Raw genomic sequence first — 17,806 nt, 5'->3', positions numbered from 1 at the left:
TATATAAAATTTTTCGCTGAATCAGCAAAAACGGCAAATTCTGTCATTTTTTTGCAAAATATAGGAGAAAAATATCTTTAAAGCTTAATATTTTAAGTTTCAGTTAAGCTTTTTTTCTAAAATTTTCACAGCTTATTCCATACATGAATGGAACTATTTTTAAAAGAGATTTGTTTTCAAAAACTTAATTAAGACGTTGTTAAATCAAACTGTCATTTTGAAAATTTCTAATTTTTCAGTTTGGACTTTGCAATATCGAAAATCTTGAAATATTTCATAAAAATCAAAAATTTTACATCCATTGGGTCGTAAATTTAAGGGAAAACACAAATATGTTCATAGTTTTTCCCCCTATTACCACTGGGCTTAATAATTTGAGATTTTAACTACACCTCCGTTTTGGGGGCCTCAAACCTGCATTTCGACAACCAGGGGTATACTGTAAAAATTTTATCAAATAAATTTATGCCCAAAACCCTCTAAATAATATTTCAAAACAATGGTCAAAATTTTGTATTCATATCTCAAAGATATCTCAAGAAATCGCTAAAATTTCAAACCTCCGTTTTGGGGGCCATTAGAAAAAAGCTACCTATCTTTAAGCGATTGAAAAATATTGTTGAAATTGAAAATTTTGAAAAAGAACTTCCAGGAAATAAAGTAGAGATGTTAAAGGTTTTCATGCAGCAAAAATTTTTGTAAAATCTCTTTTCCTCTAGATTTGAGAGAAATTTCAAATTTGATCGTCGTTTTGGGGGCCACATACTGTAGTCTGAATAACCTAACCTAAGAATATGTTGTAAGAATATTTTAGGATATGATTTTCCCAAAAAAGTTATAGTAAGTTAAGAATATCCATGATGAAATGGATTTACACCATTCTTATAAAAAAAAAAGCGCCCTGCAAAAGACTTTTTCAAATTGCCGAATCAGTAAATTCTTTTTTTGTCGATTTTGGCACCCCAAAAGCTTTCTTGAACACTTGCGCAGAAAGCGCTACTGTCATTTTTTTTCGCAACCGAATTCAGGTCAGAAAGAAGCAAAGTTGTTGAGGAAACTTGAATTAATTTTGACACAAAATGGCTTCAAAATGTACTCAACTTCTTCGACAGACATTGGGAAAGCAAGGAAATGTAAGTTGATCGTATTTTTTATTTGAATTGTGTTCTTTAAAGGCTTGTAAACCCCGGGGGGGGTACTAGGGCAAAATGGGTTACGGGGATGCTCCGCTGGTCAGGGTACCTTTTTTAACCTCCACGAGTCCCTGGTAGGGTCGCAAAAACACCAAAATAGAAAAATCAGTCCCTCGTAGGGTGCCTATTTTTGGAAAATTTGGGGAAAAAGTAGAAAATTTGAGAAAATTTTGGAATTTCAGTCCCATTCAGGGTCACTTTTTCGCAAATTTCGAGTCCCACGTAGGGTCCATTTTTCGAACCTCGGCGGAGCACCCCCGTCGGTCGACAAGGGTAGTACCCCCCCCGGGTTGTAAACTTAGACCGTAGGTGACAGATGGAAGGCTATGAAACACTACTATCACTGCAATGAAATGAATTTTAGATTAGAAACTTTGCAGTTTAGAGTAACAAACAGCTACAGTACTCCAAATTTTAGTTGACTGGCAGGTTCTTGTTTCAGGAGAGGTGCCTATCATGATTTTTTGCTAAAAAGCCTGGACTGGACGATCCAGATGAATAGCAAATAGCAAAGTTTTAGGGGTCACGATTATCGTTCAACCTTTAGTAGTTTTTTAGATTACATTTTGGAGCTCTATTTTTTTAAGATTCTGTACAAAAGCCTCGCGCCATCTTGTAACATCTCCATGACGGCACTATTAAAATCAATAGTGTTTCACAAAAAAAATATGCGTGGGAAGCTTGGGGCAAGAAGAGTATTTTTCTGTATGGCGAGCCGTAGGCAGGGGTCATTAACTTTTTTATTAGCTTATACCATTCAGTTTAGATGGAACTTTGATATTCCAGGATTACGATTTTACCAGCTTTTTAGCTATTTTTCCTCGCTAACAGTTAGTCACACTAGCTTCCCGCCAAAATGTGTATCAAAGATTAATGCTGCGAGTGCGCTATATCGTTTACTTGACTCTCAAGCAAAAAAATGCGCCCCAAAACTTCTAAAGGGATTCATGAAAAAATAACCCGGCGCTTTTTAATGAAATTAACATTTTCAAAAACTTCGAGAAATTGCCTAAAATTTGAGCCATAGATGAAAAAATTTGAGCCAAGCCAACCTTGAAAACTAATTTGAAGATCAACTTCCCAAGAAAAAGATCTACGGGTGAGGGGGAACCCACCTAGATCCGTGCACCGCCGGATTGGCTATTTCCCAGAAATTTTGTCGGACCTCAAACAATGACCCATAATTTACATGTGCGGAATTGTTTTTACTTTAGCGTATAAACTAGGCCTTAAAAATAAAAGCGCTGTCTCGGGAATTGAATGACAAATTTTGGTTGGTTGATTTTGGCTGCTGCACGTTTTATTTTGTTTCAAACTTTCAAGTTTTAATTAATTGTCTTGCGAACTTGATTCAGGCAACTCTCATCCTTGTTGTTGCAAATACATCCTGTAGTGTGACTAACTGTCAGTGATGCTGGAACTTCGATTTTTGAGGATTACAATTTTACCAGCTTTTCAGCGAATTTTGCCCCGCTAACCCAAATCTCGCAACCTCTTTACCTTAAGGAAAGATCGAAATTAGAGTTTTTCAGCGCTCCGAAAAAAACGCATAGCAGAAATTTTTTCATCTTCACAGGATCGATTGTCAACAACAAAATACATCTGTTGGTCTTTGGTTTGTTTCTGACGTTTTTCCTTCAAATAATATCGATCACTTTCCTTTTCCCCTTGAGAGCGCGAGAAAAAATTGATTACCTCGTGTTCTCGCGCGGGCGAATAAAGATGAGGCGGTAATCTTGCACTGAGGGTGCTACTTAGTTTCCGCCCTATTTTGCACCCACGATAGAATGGTACAAATACGGGGGTATGCCAAATGATAAACTATGTCGTTCTGTACTTGTGTTTATTTTCTGAGAGATACAAAGAGTGTATTGAATATTGTTAACTCATTTATTTAAGTATTTTAGAGCGCAAATTTAAATATATGGTTAAATAAAAAACAAATGATAGCAGTTCTGTTTTTTTCCTCAAACCCCCGGGAAAAGTTTTTTTGACGACTTAGCTATTTTACAAATCTCGGAAAAGAACTCCCATAGGAATTCCGATGCATAACCTGATTGGTTAATTTCGGAACGGCTTCAAGAAAGTCATAATGGTAGGTAATTTTAAAAGTTTCTGAGGAAATGTGTGTAATTTATCGAAGTTGATGGCTCGTTGATTCTTTAAAGAAAAAAGATAACAGGTATAGCTTTTTCTAATCCTGGAATATCGAGGTTCCAGCTACATTGCTATTCTGACAAAACATGGGACGGCAATTCGGCTACTATCTACTATTTCACCAAACCTCCAAAGTCATTTGATTTGAGTTAATGAACGGGGTATTAAAAAATACATGATTTCTTTTTCGCAACGAGTAAGCTTTTAAATTGAAATATGAAAAAAATCCATAGTGGAACACAAACGAAGAAGACCAAATTAGTGGCAATACGATGGAGTGTTTGACGTCACTTGCGCGGCAAGTTACACACTCGTTATTTGTTAATCCCATCGTGCAATAGGCAGTTACTCTTAGGTTCCAAATAAACGGCCCCCGTTTGGGCGTTCTCTAATTCTCCAAACGGCATTCGGTCATTTTGAATGAAACAAAAAAGTTAAAAAGTGCGCGCTATCAGTGAAAGTTATCGTGGCATGTCATGACAGAAAGTATGGTTGATAAACTTGGTGGAGTTATCATAACAAATTTGTTGTCAAAGAGATTTAACAGTAAGTGAAAATATACAGGCCATATACCAATCCTCCTAAGTTAGAGCAGTTGACAGTACAATTTTATCATTTCTTTGCTATTGATTATTAAATTACTTATACTTGTACCGGGTGACCCCAAAAGTTCAGACATTTCTCGACGTCTTGATGCCGAACAAATGTTTCAAAGTGCTTGGAGTTTAGATATTTAGAAAGTAAATATCCTAACTTAAAATTTGAGCTATCACTTTTTAAATTTGACCGATTTGTTCTCTACTTATGAGCTTTTAAAGTCAAAAAACACGTAAAAATCTACAAAAGCGCCAATTTTTATAAAAACTAGTCTTGTTTTAAGCAAAAATTACTTTTAAAGGTGTTTTTATTAATTATTAATGTCATAAAACTCGTTAAATAGGTCAATTTGTAAGTGATTTTCTAATTGATTGCATAAATTTGATACCTCTTTTTTACGTGTTTTTTACACTTTCCTAAAAGTGAATTTTGACTTTAAAAGCTCATAAGTAGAGAACAAGTTGGTCAAATTTAAAAAGTGATAGCTCAAATTTTAAGTTAGGATATCTACTTTCTAAATATCAAAACTCCAAGCACTTTGGGACATTTGTTTGGCCTCAAGATGTCGGGAAACGTCTGAACTTTTTCGTGGGTCACCCGGTATAAGACTGGAAAGAGAATTTAATTTTTGAAAGGTCGTGAGAAAATGAAATTTTACATCATACATGACTGAATTTTATTGATAAAAGTGTAACACAAATTGGAATGTCCCAAAACAGCCAAATTCTGCCTCATGTTTTTAAACATGTTTCCGCCATCTTTCAACATCTGCATGGCACTGAAATGGAAAGTGTTTTACAAAAGAATCTGCGCAGGAAGTATGGGCCGAGAGTGTTTTCATAGTGTGCAGAGGGGTCCAGCCCCCAGCATTTTTCAGGGGGGGGGGTTAAGGAAAATAGCCCCCGGCTAAATTCTAGAAACATAGCCCCCACCTTCAAAAAGCAAAATATCAAAGAAATTTTGCATGCAAATTCTTGATAAATTTATTTTTAAATCTTCCGGCAGGGAAAATTTTTTTTCAAGAGGGATAACCCCCCCTAGCAAGCTGACCCCCATTATTTTTTGAAAAATACAAACCTTATTCTTGTTAAAATATTAACATTGGTTTAAAAAAAGTGTAAATTTAAAGTAAAAAATTGCATTTTAAGTGCATATTTCAACTTCCTGAAAAAAGTAGGATGCTCTAGTCAACAAACGTGGTATGTTTTGAAAGCTTAACTATTACAATGGAAAATGCAAAAAAAGTCAGGCTAATAGCTGTCTCCGGTGGCTAGGGCTTTTGATTTTAATAACCCCCGGTAAAATAAAAATAAAATTTCAGTGCCGTGAACAAGATGTCAAGAAGTTTGAAAAAAGCGCACCTTTGAGTGCTCATTTTCAAATTTTGAAAGAATGAAAAGACATATAATTTTTTTTGCAAAAGAAAGCTAAATAAATTCTCTTGAAGTTAGAAAAAACATTTGTTCTAAAAACTTTTCTTTCCTGGAGTTATGCAAGTTTGAAGATTTTTTTTCAAAAATCCTGTTTTTGTTACTGCCGCAGGCGCGAGTTTAGACCTCCCTACCTTAAAGGAAGATCAGAGTTAGAGTTTTTCAGGGTTCCTAAAAAAACGCATTGCCAAAATCTTTTCATCTTTACAGGATCGATTCTCAACCACAAAATACATCTTTTGGTCAATGGGTTTTTTTCTGATGTTCTTCCTTCGAAGAAGATATATTACTTTCGTTTTCCCTTTGAACACCTGAGAAAAAAATGATTAGCTCGAGTTCTCATAATGGAATATCTAAAAAACTACTCAAGGTTTAAAGATTTAAGTGAACCCTAAATTTTTCTGATGATAAGGGTTTTTCATTCAACTTGGTTTGACATTTTGCAATGAGTTTGAAATTTTGACTGACCCTCCTAATTCCGTTTTGAAGTTCAATTTTTATGTTTTCATGACAGCTTACTTTCAATGTAAAAGTTTTGAAGATTCCATGTTTAAAGCTATTATTAAGGAGCTAGCTAGCATTAGTTTCGAACCCCATGCCTCTATTACATAATAGTTTAAGAACGGCTAAGAAATGCTCAAACTTCGAATTTCTAGTCTGATTTCTGTTTAAGATCAACCTTAAACCACTAAGAGAAATGTGATCTGTATTAATTGAACCTCTAAATGTGGTCAAAGTTGGAACTATTAGGAAAAGGCTCATTTTCATTTGATTAAATTATTTCATTTCATAAAAAGGGTCTCTTGCACATTTGCACATCTCTTATATTTAATTACTTTGGCTGACGTTTTCTGCTCTACCCTAACTTTTTTATGTAATATTTAGTTGGATTGTATTTTTTGAATGTCCTCTCATTTTTTTCTCCTTAGAATCCAGTACGATTACTTGCTGGCGGTTTTCAAAGAAATTACAGTGATTCTGGTGTAAGTATATCGCTCTATTCTGTTTATGTTTTTGGACCTACCCCGGTGGGGTGGAGGTCCTATAAATTAACCTGTGTTCGTTTGTTCGTCCGTTCGTTACCAACTTTTCTCAGGATTGAATCATAGGAATCTTTTGATTTTTGGTACAAAGGTGCAAAATGGTTGTGGCCAAAATTAGGGTAGATCGTCAAATGGCAAAATCAAAAAATTCAAAGTGTAATATTTTTTTGTGAAAATTTAATCTATTGTAAGACATTTTGCGCAATTTTTAACCTCCTAGGTAAAAAATCCAGCATTCCCCAGGGGGGTCTTTGATTCGCACTAAAGCGAAAAATGAGTAAAAATGGCATTTTTTGCCCATTTTAAGACTATAAAAGGCCAGGAAAGGGTCAAAATGGTTTCTAAATGGTGTCTTGTACTAATATCTAACTCAAAAAGACAAAATAACCCCAGCGAGATCGCTCAATGTTTCAATTTTAGGCTAAAAAGGCTGATTTTCTCCGATTCTGGGTAGCAAAATGCATGAAAGCGGCATTTTTGAGGACCCACAACTTTTAAACTTTTTAAGGTACACACTTGAAATTTTCAGCAATGAAACACTTCAGAGAAAGCTCCAGGAAAAATCAAACTTGAGTTTTCAAAAATTTCCTATAAATCCATAATGGCGCCCTAGAAATTGAGTTTTCATGCTAAATGACCTCTAGGAGGTTAAAAATGGCGCTCAATGTCTTACAATTAGGGTAGATCGTCAACTACCATTTTTAGCATGATGTCAAAAAATTCAAAGTGTAATATTTTTTTGTGAAAATTTAATCTATTGTAAGACATTTTGCGACAAAATGTGACGAAGCCTGATTTTAGAAAAAAAAATTTGGGCAAATTTGGGCCAAAAAAACGGCTAAAAAACAGGTTTTTTGGACTTTGTGAAAAATTGGATCATTAATTTATTCTGATTTTGTGCATGAAAGTAGGGTACCATCATAGGTAAAAGATGGCTCAAGCAGATGTTTGCAAAAAAATTTTGTTGGCTCAAAAAACGCATGCTTATCTATAAGAATCACTATTAATAAGCATACATCAATGTTCTTAGCCATATTATTATTTTTATTAGTTTAAGATGAAAATGTCACGGTGGAAGGCAATGGTTTGAATTTCTAGAAACACTTTTTATTTTTTGGCTGAAAAACGAATCTTTATCTATAAGAATCACTATTTATAAGCATAGATCAATGTTCTTAGCCAAATTATTATTTTTATTATTATTTATTCTAAAAGAAGAAAATGTCACAGTAGAGCGCGATGGTTTGATTTTTTATATCTTTTTCAAAAGTCTTTTTCAATAGTGTTGATAGTTTCTCTCAATATATATGCTTTTATTTTATTTTATTTTTTTGTATTTTGACCAGTTTTGTCTTACGTGTTTCATTGTTTCAATGTTCATTGATTAGTTTGATAACCAGGTAGGTCCATAAAAGTATCACTTGTTCTTCTTTGAACTTTGCCTGTCTCATGAAAACATTTGCTTTTACAGTTATTCTGTAGTAAACCTTTCTGTTTTTGACCAAATTATGCCATATCGATCTTTAGTTTTATTTCATATTTATAGAAACAAAAAGTCACACTTATTCCTGGTGATGGCATTGGACCAGAAATCTCCCGGTCTGTCGAGCGCATCTTTGAAGCTGCTCAAGTAAGTAAACTATTATCAAACAAACATGTCTTTGTAAATATCAATTTTTAAAGTCTTATTAACCCTTACATACATGGATCAAGAATTCCACTTAAAAGAATTGAAAGATTGATTTATACTGGCTAGATCTTGGTATGAAAGACACACCTTGCGAGGAATACCACATCACAAACATGGTCATCTTATTTTTTGAGTTTGGCTCTTTTTTTCTAGGCACCAATAGAGTTTGAGCCAGTTGATGTCACACCAGTTGTCGGTTTGGATGGAAAAACACAGATTCCTGCTGAAGCCATCGAATCAGTCAATAGAAATAAAATAGGATTGAAAGGTCAGGCCATATTTTAGAAAGGCAAGGCAGCGTCCGTTGGTGGCTAAAAAGGGCACTTTTTCTAGTGTTTTTCTACTAAAAAGGCTGTTTTTACCAATATTTTAGTAATTTCAAGAGGGGCAGCGTCTGATAACCGGACGTTTAAAGGACATGAAAAATGGCTTGAAGGTTCTTTTTTCTCATTGCAGTCATAGTTTCTAGAGGGGTCAAGACCCCCCCCCCCCTTAGCTAAGACCCCCCTTAGGAAATTCATTTAAAATTTCACACCCCCCCCCCCTTAGAAAATCAAATTACAATGCAGTGACTTCAATAAAGAAGGAAAGAAAAAAAATTAACAGTGCCGCACGCAAACTTTATTGGAAAAGAAAAAAGTTGAAATTTTGCATAATTCAAGGAAGACCCCCCCCTTATCTAAGAAGACCCCCCCCCCCCTTAACTGGCAACCCCCCTTATGAAAGTCATACTTTTAACACCCCCTTGCTTTTGGTTCATCAAAACCCAAGACCCCCCCCCTAAATGTAGGGGGCTAGAAACTATGGCATTGCTTTTAGTTTAATAAAAGAGTAAAACTTTACTAGGCCACTTTTTAAGTTTTACTAAGTAGGTTATACCCTAACATGAATTTTGGATTCCTGCTTTTTATCTGAAATGATATGAAAAGTATTTCAAAAATGAATTTTTCAGTCTCGTGATTTAAAACATGTCTTTTGTCTTTTCTTCTAGGACCCCTTGGGACACCTATTGGAAAAGGTCACGTTTCTCTGAATCTTACTCTTAGAAGGTAGTACATATTTTTCTCGAGGTCAAAAGATAATTGAAATTACATGTGTTTTATAATACTGTGACAAATAACTGGTGAATTATATTTTGACAAAGTATTTTTTGTGATCATCTTTTTATCTTTTTCTAATGGTAATTTTCTATAATCGATCTTTTACAATTCTTGGAAAATAATTTCATAATTGGAAAAATAGTACACGCAATCTTAGGCAAAATATTATGTCTGCCATTAGAAATAGAATTGGGGCATGCTAGGATCATTTTTGTGTAATTGAAAACTACGACTTCTTATTAACTATTTTTCAAGATTTTAATACTGTTCTTCTTTTTTTTATAGAACATTCAATTTGTTTGCGAACGTACGTCCTTGTCGTTCAATAGAAGGTTACAAAACAGCATATGATGACGTCAACATTGTGACCATTCGTGAAAACACTGAAGGAGAATACAGTGGTATTGAACACATGGTAAGAGATTTAATATCATTAGGTTATACATTTTTCCCATTTTTTCTGATGCGCACAAAAAAGCCCAGGAATTGACCCCTGTTATAATTATAAACAAAGGGTTAGATTCTAGGAAGAATGGCGTTTTTTAAACTAGGGGGTATCACACAGGAAAACACTTTAAAACGGGTCACCTATAGCTCCATAGTCAAGATTTCACCCTCCAGGATCTAGATCTTACTTATTTGGAGTCTTTACCTCAATAACATAGACTTATTCATACTATGTCTTATGTTAGAGGATTTTAGATCAGTGGAATGTAGACATTGGGCTGTTTTATTAAAATCCACAGAGCCCCCCCCCCCAATCTTTTTAAGTCAAAATTATTATTTGAAATGTGTATACCCCCTGAAAAATGGCAAAGTTTGCAAATAAACTCTTAGGAAAAATTCTTTTCATACCTTAAGTGATGTGTTGGATGAGTGATGTTAGTGAACTGAAACCAGTCTTTTGCCCCCTGAAAATTCCTCTCAGTTTCCTCCCTGGAAATGCTCGTCCTGTATGGTTTTAAAATGGAATGGTTATCAGATAATGCTATTTCGTTCATCATCTTTTTCACCAGGTTGTAGATGGAGTTGTTCAGAGTATCAAACTGATCACCAGGCAAGCTTCAGAACGTATCGCAAACTATGCTTTCGACTATGCTCGCTCAAATAACAGGACGTCAGTAACGACAGTACACAAAGCTAATATCATGTAAGAAAATGGATTATTTCGGTTAAAAGGAGACGTCTAAAAATCAATGTGATTGTTCACTTATTTTGAAGTATGTGTAATGACTTATTTTGATCTTTTTCATGCAAAGATCTTAAACTGGAAACCTTAAATCAATCTTGCGTACGATTGTAGTGAAAGATACTAGACTAACTTGGCTAAATATTTCAAACTAGGGGCTGAAGCGAGGCTTTATAGCTCGACATAGTTTAGCATATTTTGCTGAGTGGAGGAAAGAAATTAGATCTTTTTTTTTGTGGAGAAGCTTATCAAAATTTTTCTAGAGCTTTGCGCATCTTTTTTTATAAATGTTGTATGTGGAATTACTATTTTACGGACTTTTTCGACAGACACTCAGAGACACGAAAATAGATTACTTTAAAACATAAGGCATGTTTACCCAACAATTGGCTGTATGTGATTCATTCTTATAAAATGATTCTTTTAATTTATTCACTTGCAGGAGACTATCAGATGGTTTATTCTTGCAATGTTGCCGCGAAGCTAGTGAAAGAAATCCCGATATCCAATACAACGAGGTCTTCCTCGATACTACCTGTTTAAACGTGAGTCCCCATCTTCATTTAGTAGATACAACTCTCATTTCACCTTTCACATGTGCCAATAGGGTACCCAGTTACTTTATACAACCAGTTATTGCGACTTCAATTTTTCTGCAGCTACTACCACTGACCTTTATATATCCTGGACCAAGCTATATTCACCATCTTTGATTGGAGTTATGAGAAAAGTGGTACCCTTGGTAGCACTACTCGATGTTGAATTTGTAATGAAATTTTCCGTTTAAAAGTTGTTCAACCAACACTGAGAAGTGCTACCATTAGGGTACCATTTAAAAAAACTCCGATTAATGATTTTGGCTGACCGGGATCGAGAAACTGTGTTCAAGATATATAAAGTTTAGTGGCTACCAATCAGAAATTATGTCGTCGCTGCTGTTTCTCAAAAAGAAATTTAAAAGATGGACGTTAAAACTGAAAATGTCATCGTTCTTCAAAGTAGCCCGGTGACCCCTAGTCTTAAATGAGTTTGATGGACAGGGGACATGTGTTGTGCGAGGTTTAGGAAAACTCAATGTCACTCCCAGGACGCATGACCTTTATCATGTCATGAACTATGATTGGATTTTGTTCAATTCCTCGGGGGAAAAAAGGAGTTTTCCAAACGTGTTTTTCTCATTTTGACTTCTATCCGCAGACACATGTTTCGTCCTCATTTTGACTTCTCATTAATATTTTACTACTTCTCGACGAAATGGAAATAAAATACTATAATGACAATAATTGATATCATTTTCAAAAAAGGCCTTTCCAAGCCGTTTCTATTCGAAAGATACTTTGAAATTTTAACGATCGCATGAAATTGCACAAAGTAAGAAAAATCTTTTGATTTTTTTACCAGAAAAGTAATTTCCTTTATTGCACTTGTCTGTCCGTTTCCACGCTATGCGAAAGTGATATTTTCAAACAGAATATTCTTTATTTTCACCCACATAGACATATCAAGAGATATTTTTGAAAGAGGCGCTACTATTCCTTTTGAATAAAAAAAAATTAAACTGTCGAAAGTATTGTATTCTTGACATTTATGAAGTAATTATTTATACGGAAACACCCGAAAAACACCGGACGTTTGCCATCAGTTTCGTATGTTAAACAATGTTTACGGATATTTCCGTATGAAAGATCATGCTATGACTAACAGCACGAATTGCATTTGCCTTGTTATGAGACCAGTAATTTGATTGCCATGGACGTTCTTTGTTAACCTCGCAACTGTCGATATAAAAGTGGATATCTAACTGTGTATCAGGCGAAGATGTTTCAGTTCTAGATGGTGCGTCGTCGTTTCGAGAATAAAGAAATTTGGTATACTGTACTTGGCGTTAATTCTATGAATCTTAACAACTATATTTTAAATTTCACGAACAAAACTACTGACCACTACGGAAGATATTTGAATTAGACGTCGCATTGTCGTTTCAAGAACAGCAAACTTTGTTATACACAAGCATCATTTCATTATAAACTTCGCTAAAACGATAGTTGGAATTTTACGAACAAAACTTATGTCCGACAGGAACGCGGAAATATTTGCGTTCGCGAAGCCATGCACTGGTCTATGATCATCATCTTCACCATCTTTGCAATCGAAATACTATTATCAACGTCCGTCACTTTATTCACCTCTCTTGTCATACTACGTTGTCCATCCCTTCGATCAACATACATAAACATACTGATGTCTTTGCTATTTCTATCACACACTTTTGGCGGTCTGATGAACAGTGCATACATCACGTATCTTTTAAACATTAACTATGATCCGAAAACCGGCATGAGTTTTACGAGAGACTTTTTCTATAGCCTCCTTATGAATTTTACTCTTTTGGTGTCGAGTGTTCGGTTCATCTCCATTTACAAACCGTTCTTCTATCAAACATTGACTCGCAAACATGGCGTCACAGCTATATGTGTCAGTGTTCTGACTACAATTCTTTTCACTATATGCAGAGTGTTTTCAACAAAAGTCTATTATACCTTAGCATTTTTGATCGCTCATCTGTGGGCCGTCATACTTTTGACAAGTAACATATGGTTGTATCGCTTTGTTAAGCGCCAGTGTTGTCGAATTGCGGTTACAATTGTAGCGCCCACACGGGAAGAGCAAACACGACAACGTCACCAAACGAAACGTCGCTCAATAAAAGCTTTGAAAATGTGCGTTCTGATTCTAGCTACTTATTTCATTACAGTTTGCCCTGGGCTCATGTACTTTTTAGCCAAGCGTTTGTTCCTGAAATTCGAAAACTCTATCAATTATTCGGCACTGTTGGAAAACCCTAATGCTTACATTTATTTGGAGTCCATCGCCGTCATGTTAAATATATCGAACAGTTTTTGGGACACCATTGTCTTTTATAAATATAACAGTGACGCCAGAAGGCAAGCTATGGGAATTGTACGACGGCTTGCAGCGACAAAGAACGTCACCTCGCCTGTCGGAATCACTCAAAATGTTGCAAATGAAAGCACTGCTTAAGACTAGACTAACCTACTCGGAAGTTAAAACACGGTGATAAAATGGATAAGCGGGCGCTGTCTTACTTAAAACAGTCGTAGTAATGGCTCCTTTCATGTGGCTACTTGCTCTTCATATTTGCCGGTCTCGGTCACGTTAAGATATAATTTTACCAAATATGGAAATCTTTGTCCAATACCCTTATCTTTGAAGGTCGCGAAACTTATGGAAAGCTTGGATTACTAAAGGTACCAGCATCGTATTCAGACTTTATAGCATTAACGCGGGCGGCCGCCAATACACCATCGAAGTATCAGAATAGCAGAGAATAGTGATGAACACTCGCCTTAATTCAAGGTTACAGTGGAGAAAAGACTGGTTCTCATGAAAAAGCCTTTACCTTATCGGGGAAAAAAATGTCGGGGGAAAGTGACGAAAATTTTGAGGGGGTGACGAAATTTTTCCCAACGAAATATTTCCCCGACATTTATCACCCGACCAAAACATGTACCCGATTTTTTATACCATAACTAAAATTCAAATCAAAATTTTTTACACCTTTATTTACCGAAATTTGTGCCTTAAACGTCAAATTACAAGATCTATTTTCTAGCTAGTGAAGGAAACCATTTCTTTTGGACAGTTTCGTCGGGTGAAAGTGACAAATTTGAAATTTTTGTCGTGGAAAAGTGACGAATTTGAAATTTTGGTCGGGGAAAAGTGACGAAAATGCCTGTAGGTGACGAAATTTTTCTCCGACGAAAAAAAAAACCGACTAAATAAAACCCCGACATTTTTTCCCCGATAAGGTATTTTATTTAAATCACTATTAGGTTGTCATATTTCTTATTATTATATAACCGTAGGCAAAAACAGCCATTGAATAATTCCGAATATACCACGGCTATTATACAAAAGTAGAATTTCTTTTTTCAAATTTTGCTTTAAAAGTTTGATTGTTTTAATCGCTCTTGCAGGCACGACGGAAGCTTTTTATATCTGGTACGGCGAATGAGGAAATTTAAGCGATTTTATAGCGATTTTACCGACGAAGAGGAAAACTTCGGGTATTTTTGTGAAAATCTGGTACGGCAGCCGCCGTACCTGCCGTACCCGTTGCGTCGTGCCTGTCTTGTTGTTTATCAAAGAACTTTATTTTAACGACTCAAAGTAATTAAGAAAATCATTAAAAAGAAAAACATTCGAACGTTCCATTATGGCAGTGAATCGTTCGTCGATTTACATACGAGAAAAATTCCAGTCAGATTTTTGTTGAACCAATCCTATGGAGCGCATGATGTATTATTTTATACCATTTGTGTTTTCTTTTTTAGATGGTAAAAGACCCTTCAATTTATGATGTATTAGTTATGCCGAACTTGTATGGTGACATTTTAAGGTAAACTATCTAATAATAATTGGCAGGTTTTAATATTTAGAAACAAGCCAGAATTTATAAACTCAGAATAACTCAAATTTTTAACTCCACTAAAAGAGGGGAGGTTGGCTAAACGAAAGCAAAATGTGGAGGGTGTTTTTTCCTTTTTGGCATGAATTTCTAACAGACTAATTTCTCCATTCCTTCCTCTGATTACTCTTTTATTTCTGCGGCGTGTGATTTTGTACAATCTATTTTTCTGCTGAAGTTGTTAAAACGAAAATTTCACAATTTCGCATTTCCCTCCTTTTAACAGTGATCTTGGAGCTGGATTGATCGGTGGTCTTGGACTGACACCCTCCGGAAATATCGGTATGGACGGTGTAGCCGTCTTTGAAGCTGTAAGTCATTTTCGTTTTATTCTTTCAACCAAATGATTCTTTGTTATTTTTCTTTAGTTTAACGAGTTTGTTTTTGTAGCATTTGTCTTCGAAGCTCTATGATAAATCAATTGTGAACTTTTTTACTATGGGTTTGCTTGGAATAGGACTAGAAAATTCCCGTCCATGTGTTTATATACCTGAAAGGAAGAAATTTTGCGGGAATCTGATTTGGCGGAATGCAACAGAAAATTAAATTTAACAGGAATTTAGTTTGGCAGATGACGAAAAAACGTCCATTTGATGGGAACTTAAATTTGGCGGATTTTTGCCAAAATCGCCAAAATAAGTCCCCGCCAAAATTTCTCCCTTTAAAAGGTATACAGCATTTTAATTGATATTTTGAGTTCTCAAAAGTTCTCAAGCATATCTTAAACGTCTAAGAATTTAAAGCTTTCAGACTTTTCAGGGAGTATAAAAGTTTCAGTCTGTTTTCCGAAGATCAGATGACTAAGCATTATTTCCGTTCCCATTGTTAGTTGAAACGTACGTTTATCTCTAGATCTATTATTCAGTTTCTTTAATTTCTTCAGGTGCATGGTACAGCTCCAGACATTGCTGGACAAGACAAAGCCAACCCAACAGCTTTGTTATTGAGTGGTGTCATGATGTTGCGGCACATGAAACTCAACTCGTACGCCGACACCATCGAAAACGCATGCTTCAAAACAATCGCTGAAGGAAAAGTAAGGCTACTTTCTTTTTATAAAGTGCTCTAATTACCTAATATTGAGCTATCCTAGAAAGGTTTTTTTTTAATCTATGTTACGGAGGTCATTTTTCTTAAGGGGCTGTCCCGGATTTTTTGGTAAATTTTTAAGATGCCCCTAAGATTTTTGTCGGAATGCCCCTTGGATTTTCCAGGATCAGGTTTTTGAGGGCCGCCTCTGCACTGAAAGTATGGCCGCGTCAACATTGGGGTAACTGGATAGACAAACAATGATAAAAATATATAATAAGAAAAAAATTCAGAATTTGAGCATTTTTCTGATCTTTCTGTAAGAATTCAAGAATAATTTCTAGAATAGCCAAATAGAGCACTTTCAAACGGTCAATCTTCTAAAGAACGCCATGGGGAAAGACCCTTTTTCCTTTATACTAAACTCATATTAAGTTGTAAGTGTAGCTCTTAAAAAAAAAAAACTTTGAACCTTTGAAGATTCAAATTGTTGAACAATCATAATTTTATTTCTTTTCTCCAGGCGACAACTGGTGATTTAGGTGGTCGATCCTCGTGCACAGATTACACGAATGAAATTATTCGACACATCGAAGAGTCTTCATGAAAGAGCGAGGCCACAAAACGGAAATCTGGAGCTGAGCACTTTTGAAGCACTTAGTTTCACTTTTCTTTTGAATGCCTTTGTTTGATTGCACTTAGTATATTTTTTCCAGTTGACTTCCATTCCGACCTTGTTGTTTTATTGTATAGTTTTGCAAAAATGTATAAACCCTAAAAATGTATAATTTTAGAATAATTATGAAAATGTGAAAATTGAAATGACCAAAAAATGAACAATGAATATTATTTTTAACAATAACAAAAATAAACCTATTTGTCAAATATTATAAGAAAATGTATATAAGAGGCTTCGACGATTAAAATTCAAGAACATTTAATAACATCTTAAGGATTTGCTTACTCTAACACATACAATTTCTTAAAAGATAATACCTAGAAAGAGTACTGAAAATAACAACACTTTAGACATAATTTTTGGCTTTGAACCAAAAAAGCTCAAAAACTTTTTGACGTTCTTATCAAAAACGTGTAACACCTTCACTTCTAAGATATAAAGTAGAGGTTTCATGGCTTGATACTGTAATGCTACTGTTCTTGAAAAAAAAAGATTTTCAAAGAATATTCTTTGTGACGAAACTCAGGCTTTTGTTTTCCACACTTTTTGGTTTTAGGTATGGATGAATTTAATCAAAATGACTTTTGCTTGTTCCTCAGGATTTCATTTTATCTATTGGTTGTAGCATTTTATTGAATTGTCAGAGGTGGTTAACAATAAGACTTGACCAACTTAAGGACATTTTTTCTGAAAGTCTTGCCATTCCTTCGAGATAATTGGTGATTAGAAAAAGTGACGTAGCATCAAAGATTTCTTCAAAAAACCGCTACAAAACGTCATCAACTCAAACTTTTAATTTAATTAGTTAATTATCTTAAACAGAGGTTAGGGCTTCAAAGAAGGGAAAGAGTAGCATCATTCTATAAAAATCAATTGAATAAAACATTAAGAACAACAACAACGACACATTACAAAAAAATTAAGTTTACAAAAATTCTTTTTTAAGACATACTCTTACTTCATTAGTAATGATTTTGTTTTAAGTAGTCTACACCGCCCCTCTGTATTGAAAACATAATCTCATTTCCTTACACATATTAACCATTCTTTTGTGTTCTTGATTCATCAAGGAAGGTTTGTCTTAATCCGTTCCTCACAAACACATACAGCTAGAAAAGTTAAGTATGTTGACTAAATTTTCCTTCCATTCTCCATTGACTAAGAATATGTATATTTTCCTATAAGCATGTCTTATGTTTATGTTTCTTTT

General features: G+C 34.9%; 1 protein-coding gene across 1 annotated transcript; it reads left to right on the top strand.

Moving 5' to 3' along the window:
- Window positions 1–982: 982 nt before the first annotated feature.
- Window positions 983–16,772, top strand: LOC136821051 (isocitrate dehydrogenase [NAD] subunit alpha, mitochondrial-like). Its single transcript, XM_067077284.1, has 12 exons — window positions 983–1,133; window positions 6,307–6,360; window positions 7,967–8,050; window positions 8,264–8,378; window positions 9,102–9,159; window positions 9,496–9,625; window positions 10,227–10,360; window positions 10,842–10,944; window positions 14,755–14,819; window positions 15,115–15,199; window positions 15,772–15,924; window positions 16,441–16,772. Exons 1-12 carry the CDS (start codon window positions 1,080–1,082, stop codon window positions 16,522–16,524), a joined length of 1,119 nt encoding a protein of 372 aa, XP_066933385.1. The 5' UTR covers window positions 983–1,079; the 3' UTR covers window positions 16,525–16,772.
- The last annotated feature ends 1,034 nt before the right edge of the window (window positions 16,773–17,806 follow it).

This window comes from Clytia hemisphaerica, unplaced genomic scaffold (genome assembly GCF_902728285.1).
Source record: "Clytia hemisphaerica strain Z4C2 unplaced genomic scaffold, Clytia hemisphaerica genome assembly, whole genome shotgun sequence".
Lineage (NCBI taxonomy): Eukaryota > Metazoa > Cnidaria > Hydrozoa > Leptothecata > Clytiidae > Clytia > Clytia hemisphaerica.
The sequence above is the reverse complement of the archived record's forward strand: the minus strand, read 5'-3'. Positions and strand labels throughout refer to the sequence as shown.

Excerpts from the sequence above, each read along its gene's own strand:
- LOC136821051 (XM_067077284.1), top strand. The coding sequence starts at position 1,080 with ATGGCTTCAAAATGTACTCAACTTCTTCGACAGACATTGGGAAAGCAA. Across the intron at positions 1,134-6,306 it reads CATTGGGAAAGCAAGGAAAT|AATCCAGTACGATTACTTGC; the intron begins GTAAGTTGATCG and ends TTTTCTCCTTAG. Across the intron at positions 10,361-10,841 it reads GTACACAAAGCTAATATCAT|GAGACTATCAGATGGTTTAT; the intron begins GTAAGAAAATGG and ends ATTCACTTGCAG.